Source organism: Syzygium oleosum, unplaced genomic scaffold (genome assembly GCF_021117445.2).
Source record: "Syzygium oleosum isolate NSW1041296 unplaced genomic scaffold, Sole_v2.1 Sole_v2.42, whole genome shotgun sequence".
NCBI classification, from domain to species: Eukaryota; Viridiplantae; Streptophyta; class Magnoliopsida; order Myrtales; family Myrtaceae; genus Syzygium; species Syzygium oleosum.
Window position 1 is genome coordinate 1,032,551 of NW_026607526.1, and position 12,233 is coordinate 1,044,783.

At 38.1% G+C, this 12,233-nt stretch overlaps 1 protein-coding gene across 1 annotated transcript; it reads right to left on the reverse strand.

The window, feature by feature from the left end:
* Positions 1 to 1,491: 1,491 nt before the first annotated feature.
* On the reverse strand, positions 1,492 to 2,620 carry LOC115691250 (ethylene-responsive transcription factor WIN1-like). Its single transcript, XM_030617845.2, has 2 exons — positions 2,476 to 2,620; positions 1,492 to 2,375 (listed from the first exon to the last, which is right to left on the reverse strand). Exons 1-2 carry the CDS (start codon positions 2,553 to 2,555, stop codon positions 1,826 to 1,828), a joined length of 630 nt encoding a protein of 209 aa, XP_030473705.2. The 5' UTR covers positions 2,556 to 2,620; the 3' UTR covers positions 1,492 to 1,825.
* Positions 2,621 to 12,233: the final 9,613 nt, after the last annotated feature.

Consider the following 12,233-nt stretch of genomic DNA (forward strand, 5'->3'; position numbering starts at 1 on the left):
AATGAATAATTTGAAAAATATTTTTTTAAAAATAATCGCTTGCAAAAAATAAATGAACGAAAAATATTTTTATAGTGCACGAAAATATTTACACTTAAATTCTTGTCGATAATGAACACATTTTTCATTGGCTAATTATTTCAAGCCATACAAGTGATCGCTTTTAGGAAAATATTTTTTAAATTATTCATTTTTCGCTAAACAAACGGAGCTTACGATGCTGATTTGCTCAAGACATCGTTGCATTGTGGGTTTATTTACAAAGTGGTTATTTTTCTCCCAAACATCTCTATCAATATACTAAATTCCTCACCATCCCAAAGTCCCGCTAGTCAATTCTAATCCTAACCCAGCCACCTACCCTAGTTGCCATCGTCGCACCACCCCCGCTTGCCGTTGTCGACAAGCCCCTCCATCTCTACCGTTGCTCATACCTCTCTCTCTCTCTCTTTGTGACGACCTGGATATGAAACCTAAAGTAGCCATGAACAAGCTCAATTTGAGGTAATCCATGGCGGCAGAGAGAGAGAGAGAGAGAGAGAGAGAGAGAGAGAGGTGGAAGGCGATGAAGGTAGAGATGACAACTGGAGGTGGCGGAGCGATTGCCAACGGCAGCGGGCACGGTGGATGGAAACAAGTTCCGGTTTACGATGGTTGGCTTTTCAAGAATTTGGAATTTAACGCTAATATTTGAATGAACGATAAAATTGAGTCTTTCAACTTTGCGAGGCTAAATTCTAACGTTCGGGATAAAAACTGATCTCGAGGTAAAAAAGTGATGATGCTAAATTATTTTTTTTTCCCCTTAAAATAAAATTCAAGGATACAAACATAAACTTGCTAAAAGTAAAATGACTCGAATTATAACTATTTCCTCATATAAGGGGCTAATAAAGGAAAAAAAACTCTTGTTATTTTGTACTCTCGAGACCTTTGGAACATGTATAGCCTGGACATTGATGTCGTGAAAAGACAGGAGAAATTGGAAATTCCTGTATATATATATTTGCCTGGTCCTGATATTCCCACGTAGTAATATCTAGGGAAAAATATTTTAAATCGATTTTTTTTTGGGTTCAAACTGCACAAATATAAATAAAATCTATAAATTGGATCACATGCTTTTTAAATGGTGGGTGAGAGGGAGTGACAGATTATTAAAAGAAATTATCCCAAACAGAGCATTTAGTGCTTGTTATAAAGCTTTTATTCAGCAACTACTATATCCAAGAAATCTCAAAAAACGTAGCATTCTAGTAATTTTTCTCATGCGTTTAATAAAAGGACGTACATGATTTGATGATTGATAATTCCAGACCAATCATCTGTTTCTCCCGTTCGATAGGTAAATTAAGGAAATCTTTTTTTCACGTGGATTTCGTAACCCTAACTCGAATAACACATCATGTACATGAGCAAACTTCGTTTCGTATTACGGGACTTAGAATTCGCTGAACATCGATACATCATGATCAGCAATCATGATCGAGATACACATAAACAACAGACTTCCTGCTTGCTTCCATGGCGTTGTGCGTCACCTTTTTCCGCACATTATCCAGCATTAAGGTAAGTTTTACAGTACAAAGTCATATTGTCATCTTACATGAATAATGAAACTATGGGATTTTTATTCCATCCACCGCAATTATGAGACTATCCTTTCTGCGAGCCGTACTTATATGCTCGCGAGTTTAGTATTATATGCTCGCGTTATTTATTATTTGGCGAGCAAATTTAACGATGGATGAAATAAAAATCTTAAGTAGTATATATATGTATATAATATATATATAAGTACTTAATTTTTCGTATCTTTTTTTTTTCACTCTTGGCGACTAGAGATAGATAAGCAATCCTCACCCTCATGTGAATCACTGTTGAGGAGCTCCTCAATCATCTGCAATGCGATTCTCTGCTCTTCCTCCATATCATTGCTCCCTCTTCGTTCCGAGTACGACGCGACGCCCTCGGGATCGTCGGAATTCGCCTCGTTGCCCTTCGGCTTCTTGGCTCCGAGCTGGACGGTCATGACCCAATTGGAGTCCGGCCTCTGGCCCGCCCGCTTCTGCCACACGCCGATGTCGGAGCTCTCGGTGTCGAGTCTCAGGCACGTCAGTGACGCCGTCTGCTGCCTGCTGCATTTCCGGAGCTTCGCGTGCAGGACCTCCGAGAGGCCCTTTATTGGCGGGGAGGCGGCGGCGGCGGCGGCGGCGGCGGCGGAGGGGGGCGACGTAGGGTCGGCAGCAGGCGGGGCCTGGGGCATGGGGAAGTTGGTCTTGGCGTTGCGGCCGCTCATGAGGACGGCAGCCTGGTCGTAGGCGCGGGCCGCTTCCTCGGCCGTATCGAACGTGCCAAGCCAGACTCGCCTTTTCCTGTAATAACAGATGGGTAAGAGTAATTGAGCCACAAGGTCCAGATATCGACAAAACATCGGCGTTCTTGAATTGGTGATGAGCAAAAGGGGATTCTTACAGCAAGGGGTGGCGGATTTCGGAGACCCAAGAGCCCCAGTGACGTTGTCTGACTCCTCTGAACTTCTTTGATTGCACCATCTTGAGAGAGAGAGAGAGAGAGAGAGAGAGAGAGAGAGAGATAGAATGACAAAGTGAAGAGGGAGGAGATATATATATATATAGGCGAGAGAGATGAATGTAAATTTTGGAAAGAGGTAATCTGTAGTGTAATGCAGTACTTTCTACACACGACCGACGTGCTACTACAGATCGAGTGTGGCAGCTGGCCACACAGCTGTGGTACTTATGAAATCCGGTTTCCATTGGCAGAAGGAAAAATCTTAGGCCTAGGTAGCTTTTATGATCTTTGTACGAACCTCTTTTGGAAGATAGGTTATTCTGGGCACACAAAAATATAGCTCACGGCGGTCTCTTTAAAAAGATCCTTTGTAGTTTTCGGAGCATTGTAATATTTTGGGCTTAATACCAAAAAAAATCTCAATCTTTAACTTTTGTCCCATTTTTACTTTTTATCTCATAAAAAACTTTTAACTTTAGGTCATGTCCCAATTCTATCCTAAACTTTTTTTTGTCCCATAAAAAACCCTCAACTTTAGGTCTTATCCCAATTTTACCCTAAGCTTTTATTTGCCCCATGAAAAACCTCAAACTTTTGATCTTGTCCTAATTTTACCGTCCAGTCTCAATTTTATTGTAAATTTTTACAGTCTCATAAAAAATCACAAAATTTTACTTGAGTCACAAATCTGACTCCATTAACTCTCCGTCCAAAATTTCTCGTTGACAACCAAGAGATATAAATATCTCAAGCAAGAGCTGTTTGAGTATCCCAAGCACTCTCCGACCGCGAGAGATGGAACATTCCCAAGCATGAGAGATTGATAAGCGCAAAATCCCGAGGGCGATTTTGACGGAAGGTTAATGGAGATCTTTATGAAACAAAAAAATTAGTGTGAAATTGAAACTTGACCTAAAATTGGAATTTTTTTATGAGATAAAAAAAGTTTAGGGTAAAATTGGTAATGAACCCAAAGTTGAGGGTTTTTTATGAGACAAAAAAAGTTTAGGGTAGAATTGGGACATGATCTAAAGTTGGAGAATTTTTATAAGACAAAAGGTAGAAATAGGACAAAAGCTAAATTTGAGGTTTTTTTCTGTATTAGGCCTAATGTTTTGTATGAAATTCACGACAATTGTAAGCGATTACAATAAGTTAATATGGAAAATTAATCTCTCGAGAGATTGTAGAAATGTCTTGATTGATACTTTACTTAAATCATTAGCACAACTTATGTTTGTGAGCTTTATTTTCGTCTCATCCTTGATTGGAGGACTTCTCCTCTATTCTAACTTTTGGTAAGAGAATGCAATCCATTAATAAACTTAACATGGAAAATTAGACATAGTCAAAACCCAACCCTTACACCACACACCAGCCCACATCCCCATCTCCTCTTTTCTTCTGTTTACTCTCCCTCTAGTGTACATAGCACCATCCATTGTCACAGTGTGGTCGACGACGCCGCCGCCGCCGGGGACAGCCCTCCATCTCCGACCACCTCCATAGAGAAAGGCGATATTATAGGCGGTTTCACACCTTTGGTGGTGGCAGCAAGGACGACTCCTAGGGAGGCTTGTGTTTAGTAGGAGAGAGAGAGATGCTTTTAATTTGTAAATTTTTTTTGGAAAAACCTTCCAATCAGAGATTGTAACGAGAAAATTTCTTCCCAATAGAAATGAAGACATATATGACCATATATTTATGGAGCATGATGCTCTAGAGCACCTTAGGAAATTCCTTTTTTGGAAAAGAATATATATAGCACAGTGGGTTTTCCTGTTATGAATTTATAATGTTGGGATATAAAAAATATTTTACAAAATTGATTTACTTAATGTTGAAATGAAGGATCTATAATGTGGGGGAATCAAACCTTTTATCTCTACTATTGCATGAACACAAAATAAAGTAGAAGTGCGCTTTAATGAAAATACTAACAAAATAGATTTAAGGGTGTATTTGTTTTGCAAAAAAAAAAAATGATTTGAAAAAAATTTTCCCGAGAATAATTGTATGTATTTCTTACCAAAAAAAAAAAAAGAAACGAAAAAAATTTCATCGTCCACAAAAATATTTAGACATATACTATAGTTGATAATGAAATATTTTTCATTTGACTAATTATTTCAAGCAATGCAAGCAATTATTTTTAGGAAAATATCTTCCAAATCATTCATTTTGTGCAAAACAAATGGAGCCTAAGTATCAATTGATGTCACAAACTTTGACGACGAGGAATTCCACCAATATAGGTGAACATCGAGATCATCATACTCTCTAATCTCACACGAGCTGAAAACTCAAGTAGCGGGAAATTGCGTAATTTACAGTTATAAATGGGGAAAATTACCAAAAAAATCATAAACTTATTGCACTTGTGTCAATTAGTCCTAAACCCTTTTCTTTGCCAATTGAGTCGTAAACTTCATGCATTTGTGCCAATTCAGTCCATCCGGCCAATTTTAGTCGGAAATCGCTAACATGGACACTGGCAGTTCTACATGAAGTGGCTGGTGCTGACGTGGATAATTTTTAATATTTTTAGAATTTTTTTTCCTTTTTTTTCTTTTCTTTCTCTTTCTTTCTTTTTCTTCCCTTTTTCCTCTGGTCGGTCAGCAAGGTCAACTGGCAAGGGCAAGCCTCTCCCATCCACAGCGAGACTCACCCTCGCCGGCCAGAGGAAGAAGGGATCGGAAGACAAAAAAAGAAAGACGAGGAAAAGAAAGAAAAACAAAAAATAAACAAAAAATAAAATAATTGAAAAAAATATAAATATTATTAAAAATTATCTACGTTAGCACCAGTCACGCCACGTAGGATGGCTGGCATCTATGTCAGCGATTTTCGATCAAAATTGATCGGATGGACTGAATTAACATAAATGTAAAAAGGTTTATAATTCAATTGACAATGAAAAATGTTTAGGACTAAATAAAAAATTACAATAGATTTATAATTTTTTTGATAATTTCCCGTCATAAATGCCTGGATACTATAATTCCCAAATAGTAGTGTTCAATCAGTCGCATCCGCCATACGAGCTGATCTAGTTCAACAGAAGCACTGCGCAGAGTGCAGACTGTCGGTGAAGTACTGAGAACGGTTGGTCGATCGCTGCATGCTCTAGGAGCCGTGACGGATCGAAGAATGGCTGATGCGGAGCAAGAAGGTAATGGCACAGCAGCTTGCATTTAGAAGATGAGTGACCTCCGACAATTAATGAACGGGCTACACAGCCTCCTCATCATTGAACTCCTTCCCTTCGAATTTAATTTGATCAAATCCCTTCCCCAGGAGACTCGTAGGAAGGTGCCCGTTCATTCATGACCTTGCACGGACTCAGGAGGAGGAAAAGAAAAGAACACAAAATGGTGATCCGTTAGTTCATGGGTACGAATCGAGAAAGCAATGATGCGTTTCGGTACGACGGAATTGAATAGAGGGCGGAAATTTACATGATGCCATTTGAATTCGAGATTGCTACCCATATGCTTTCACCTCGGTACACCGTCGAGCATCGAGCTTCTCGACGTTTTGCTTTCGACTATCGTCCCTCTCTCTCATTTCCTTGATAGGAAATCTCTCGCTCCAATTTCTCCAGACTGCTTCTGCTTTGCATATCTGTGCATGATTACTAGAGACACTTTTCGCTTATTGATTTAATTAAAACATTCCCTCAAAATGCTCTTCATTGACGCTTTCTTAACATCGATGTGATAGTTTAAACATCACCCCGGTCCTTTCATCTAATTACCATCTTTTTCCGAATTCTTTCAATGTCCCTATCTACCCTGCTCTCTGCACACATATCCTGTACCATACTGCCAAGTGTAAATCAAGTTCATATGACGGTTGTCTTTTAGATACATGCCCTAAAATAAAAAAAAACGTGAATTTGGATGTTCAAACATGTAAAGGAAAATAAGAGCATATATCTACAGTACGAGAGAAAACTTTGCACGATCGGGCCTGTCCCACTTACGCTTTGAAGATTTTAACAACCTACTCTCTCGATGATCATCAAAGTAAAAGATCGTATAAGGCTACTTATGAAAGCTTTTTTTACGCCTTTTGTGAAAAAAAAGATAGAAAATGTTTCAATATGTAAACTATACACCTATTTTATTTTATTTCATTGATCATTCCAGATGATACCTTGTGCATTCGTATTGCCTAAACTGTGACATAAATTTATTGAAAAAAAATAGAGATGAATCACCTCGACTTTGGCTAAAGAACAAAGGAAGGTGGAAAAAAGCAATGACTCGAAGGGACGCAAAACAGTTGGCTCTGGACCAACTCCGCCATGAAGTCTTAGAACCCCACAGAGGACGACAGCGACCCCACCGCCATCAGCTTTCTGTGCCCTCCAAACACGGCGGATCTACGACTGCACAGTCAAACGTACCCCATCCTCATTTCGATCTACAAGGGAAACTATCGTGTATTTATTTGGGAATATACGAGGAGTCTTGCAATCCACAAACTTAGATATTTTCGTTTCGACACGTGAGATTTCACTCTCGTGGATTTTCGACGTGATACGATTTTAACCGTTCGCTATGGAGCGACGATGAACTTTTGGATCGCATCGTAGCTAATATTTCATCGGTAGCTTTCTTATTAGGTCAGCTTTTGAATTTCTCATTGGGTAATTGGGTTGTGGCAATTTGATATAATAAAGCTTGTTTGTTAGAATTAAATTCAAGCGAAAAGTAATTTTTTACTTTCTCGTCAAAATTTATAACGGGTAATTGGGTGTCTAGCTTGTGCTCCTGGATTATAAAGAAATAAGGAAAGAAAAGTACCACGTTTGTTTCTTAGAAAATTAATGATTTAAGAAATTTTTCTTAAAAATGACGGTTTCTATCACTTGGAAAAATTAGCCGGTGGCAAATCCTTTTATTATCAACAACAATCTATGTCTAAGTATTGTTGTTGATGATGAAAATATTTTTCATCGATTCACTTTTGAAAATGATACAAGAAATCATTATTAAAATTTTTTTTTTCAGATAAATGATTTCCTGCGAAGCAAGTACACCATTTAGAATGCAAATTTAGAATAGCAGTTAAACTCATATAAGCTGTGAAATTTAACCATGAAATAGTGTTACCTGCCATATTAATTTGATAGGGCCGGCATAGTTCATTCGTTTTTCTCTGTGCCATTAAAAAAGTACATCGCAGAAACATGGACGTCAATGTCTTGGGACCTTCGACATAACATCGGTTGTTTTGCATCGCTATCTCCTTAACTCTTGGAACTTCCATGGACACAGAAGTCGAAAGTGTCCTGACTTTGTCGCACCTTAACTATGAGCACCTTATTTTCAAAACCAAGAAGAATTTATGCATAGTCGTCCATTATCTTTTAAAAACCTATTTAAATTAACTAATAATAGTCATTTCAATTGGGAGAGACTCGTAATCAGTACATTAACAAGTGTTGGGCTCAGTCTAGCCGGAATCGATCGAATCGTTTAATTTCTTGTAGCGACGGTTGCATGAGATAGAGGTTTCGGACGGAACTATACATCGTGGCTTATTCCTTAAAGATTGTGTCATGGAGGAATCGAACCCGAGACCTTGATAAAACTTAAAAGCACAGAGTCTTAGTCATTGTATCACTCCATCGGTCCCTCTGGATTAGTTTAGCCTCGTTTCAAGAGATGCAAACAGTAACAAGCCCAAGTCAATCTCCAATTTACATTCAAGAGGAAAAGCTCTCATGGTTTATTAGCTTTTCAATTGCTCGTTCGGTGAACTTTAATTTTTCGACTACAACATAGTACTTTGATTTGTTCCTCTAAACTACCAATCCTATTTGTTAGTTATTTTTGTTTTAAGAGTTTGTCTCTTACCCATTGGGGAATCCATTCAATTAAGTATGAGAAAAGAAAAACCAATAGTGAAAGATTATAATCTCAAGAAATTGACTATATTCGAACTTTCGCCATCACATATGACGCGTCTTCTTAATAGATTGATCATTGGTTGAAACGCAGTATGAGATAGATCGATTCGATTTACTCTTATATTGAGATTCAAGCGAACCTCAATTGTACAATGAAGGTGTTTATTCATAATCTTGGGCAACGACAGTGTACTCGATAGCACAAAGGGTCTTTCTTGGATGTACTAGATTGGAAGGCACGTTGGTGTTTCTAAATATGAAAACCTGACCAAATTCAAACTTCGAAATATATTGATAATAATCTCACAAATTTGGTATGGTATCATATTACATGACATGATAATGATCACACTTTTTTTGTTGTATGACCCATGAAGAATTTCAATCCAAATACATTTTGAGTTACATATGGGGTGTATATTGTGTAGAGAAGAGAATTGCAGATTATCAGCATCTTTATGAATATATTATTCCAAGCTCTTTCATAAGACCCTCCGAGTTGTTGCCATGTGTGCTCATGATGAGGTTTGAGTATAGCATCTTCATATTGCAAGATGCTACTAAATCTTGCTTCTGAAGAGTTTTAGGAGAATATTGACTATATATGGTAACTTTTTTACATGTGTTAATTCCTTATTAACTAGACAGATCATAGCTATTTTTTTTATGCAAAAGGGTTCCTTCTTCTGTTGCTCTGTAATTGCAGCAATGGCGGTTGTGAAGATTGACGTTGAGAAGAGAATAAATCTTCTCGATGGGCAACGGTTTTGTCACATATAGAGTTAACTTCAATTAGTAAAATCAGTACTCGTCTAAAAGATGTGTAACTTTGAAATAATTTAATCTTTTTTCGAGTATTTTAACTAAACCTGTGTGTTGCACGACAACAGCATCTAGCATCTTATCAAATGAAGTGACTGGCCATATGGGGTCACGTAATGACACGTACACACGGTCTAAGTAATCTTAAAATGTGGTTTTGTGTCGCTTTATGTCATCAATTACATAGGAAAAAAAATGGACATGCTTATGACCGGTCTCCTGATTTTGAGGTTTTATGTGATGCACGATTAGATCTGTCTCCTGATTGTTAGGTTTCATGGGAATGCATGACTTCTGCTTGGAGGATATAGAAAGCTGAAATATCTCTCAGAACCCTAGAGATGGACATGGCCTATTTTATAACTCCTGGGATGCATGCATTATTGTTTTTATGTGCTTTAGAATGTTTATACTTCCTGGACGGGGACGTGCTGCCTATTGTCTCAATCAGCGGGTCCTTGTTTGCAAGGGAATACTATATTCGATGCCTAGATTAGTTATGTCGATCAGGGCCCTCTCGATTAAGGTTTTCAGAGAGTACTATGAGTCTCGAAGACATAGTTTGTGTAATCTAGTAAGAATGACTTGAGATATGACACAGGACATCGAGGGTATATCATCTTTCGGCCATTCATTTATGCTGCAGAAGCTTTACGGACTCATGTGGTCGCTAATGGTCTTTAACCAGTTGCGTCCTAGAGAGTGATGGAGGACAAAAGTCGTCGGTTTTAGTCAGCTCTGATAGACTTTTCTGGCCAAATGAGAAAGAAGGGGGAAAGAAAACAGTAACGATAGAGTTACCGACTTCAGGAGCCGACATCCCAGTACGATGATGCATGGTTATAAGTCTCCCTTTGGTTGTGCAAGGCAGGTGCACAATGCTTAACGTTAAGACTTTTTTCATGTACTTTTGGGGTCCATGTCCTTAAGTACCGTAGACGACTGATATAGCACATCGTACGATGCTCGAATAGCATAGCTTCTACCATTGAGCTTTTGAAATCACCGTTCCGGCTTTCTTAACGATGCGCATAAAACCGTCACCGGATTAATCCACAAATTCGTACCGACTATACAATAACTTGTCGACTAGTAGCTATCTATGGGTACAAAAGAAGATACTGTAAAATTTCACTATTCTGCAGCAACGATAACAACAAGAAGGGACGAACAAGAAATGGAGAAACTATCTCGCAAATGTTGGAGTGCCGTGGTGGTTCTATAGCATTATGCAAATGTCGGCAAATAATTATAAGACTTTAACTAATTGAGTGTTAAGTAGAGAACCTGATTGGTGTTAGGATTCAGTGTACAATCACAATGAAATAGAAAATAAGAACGAAAAAAGGAAATCGAGATACAAGTTTTTTTATCCTGGTTCACCCTTAAACTAGGGTTACGTCAAAAAATAGATTTCACTATCATTTGTACATCACACCTCTTTATTACATCCCTCGATCATAAGAGAAATAAACTATATATACTCAGTAGTTATTTATGGGTGGGCCCCAATAGTTGGTTACTTACTTCGTTGAAATTCCTACACCGTGTCAAGTAAACCCTAGAAAGCATTTATTAAGACTCGAACGACATAATTTCGACACATGGGTTTCGAGTAGCTTGGTGGGAACTCTCACTTACTCTTGCAAAACATGGAAAAACACCACAAGAAAAAAAATGAAAAAACAAGTGAGAAAGAACTCTCTTCTAAGGAAAACACAAAGGCCCCATGTCTTTTCGTTATCGGCATGGATGGTGACGGGATGATTGAAGAGCGAATCGAGGGGGACTTCGACGATGGTGGTGCCCCACGGTGCGCCGGGGGGGACATAACGTTAAGCAAACGATGGCACATCCATTCAATAATGTGTGTGCAATGGGCAGGAGTAATGTCAAATGGTGGTCCTCCTCAATAACTTCATCATTGTCAGTACCAACCCCCCATATGATGAGCTCGTCATCGTTCATTGGAGAAGTCCTAAGGTTCTGTTGACATTGATTTCGTGATATTCCTTGTTATTCCCGTGCATAGTTAAAAAAAGAAAGTACAGTTGTGCACATGTAAATAATGTCATACACATATATATACTCTCTTTTGTCAAATATACCGATATATATATGTATAGTTATATATATGTGTATATGTATACTGTTATGATATCCGGTCTCCCATGGATTTATCAGAAGATGATGAATGAAACATGTATGCATCAGCGAAAGGCAGCCTCCATCAAAACTAGTCACGTCAATTAGCGCAGAAGAGCGGAAGATCACTATAGCATCATAGGCATTGTGCTATAGTTATTACACCCACTGTGTTGTAGCATCATTATAACTGAAAGGAAAATCATGTCGGCAAATTGTAGGATCGTATTGATTGTGCCGTAGCAATCACATGCATCATACTAAAGCATCACTGTAACCAAACAAGCACTATATATCACTACATTTATCCTCATGTTTATTATGCTTGTGATTCTGTCTGTTTTTCTTATCTCTCATGATTTGTTTGATGTGATTATATCGTTCACATATTGTGTTTGACATGTCATTGAAATTACACTTGAAAAGTATAAAGAAATATGATAAACGTACACTATTAACCCGTTTTCCAATAGGTTTAGCATTTGATGAAAATGGTTTTTCTAATAAGAAAAGTCATCGATTCAAGAGAAATAAGCAGCCTCACCACGAGCGCACAGGTGCACACAAACACATATTTACGGATAATTTTGTAATACCCTTACGAGATTTTGGGGTGGTACGCATATCGCATTTGCTCTGGAGCTATCAATCTTTATACATTACGCCCATGAACTTTCATTTTATTACAAACAATAACTCTCCATCATTTAGATATATTTTCCATAAGAAATATCTCTCTGGTTCTTAAATTGCTTTAAAAACAATGAACAAATTACTAATGAAATATGGAAATGAGAAAAATCATAGTAAA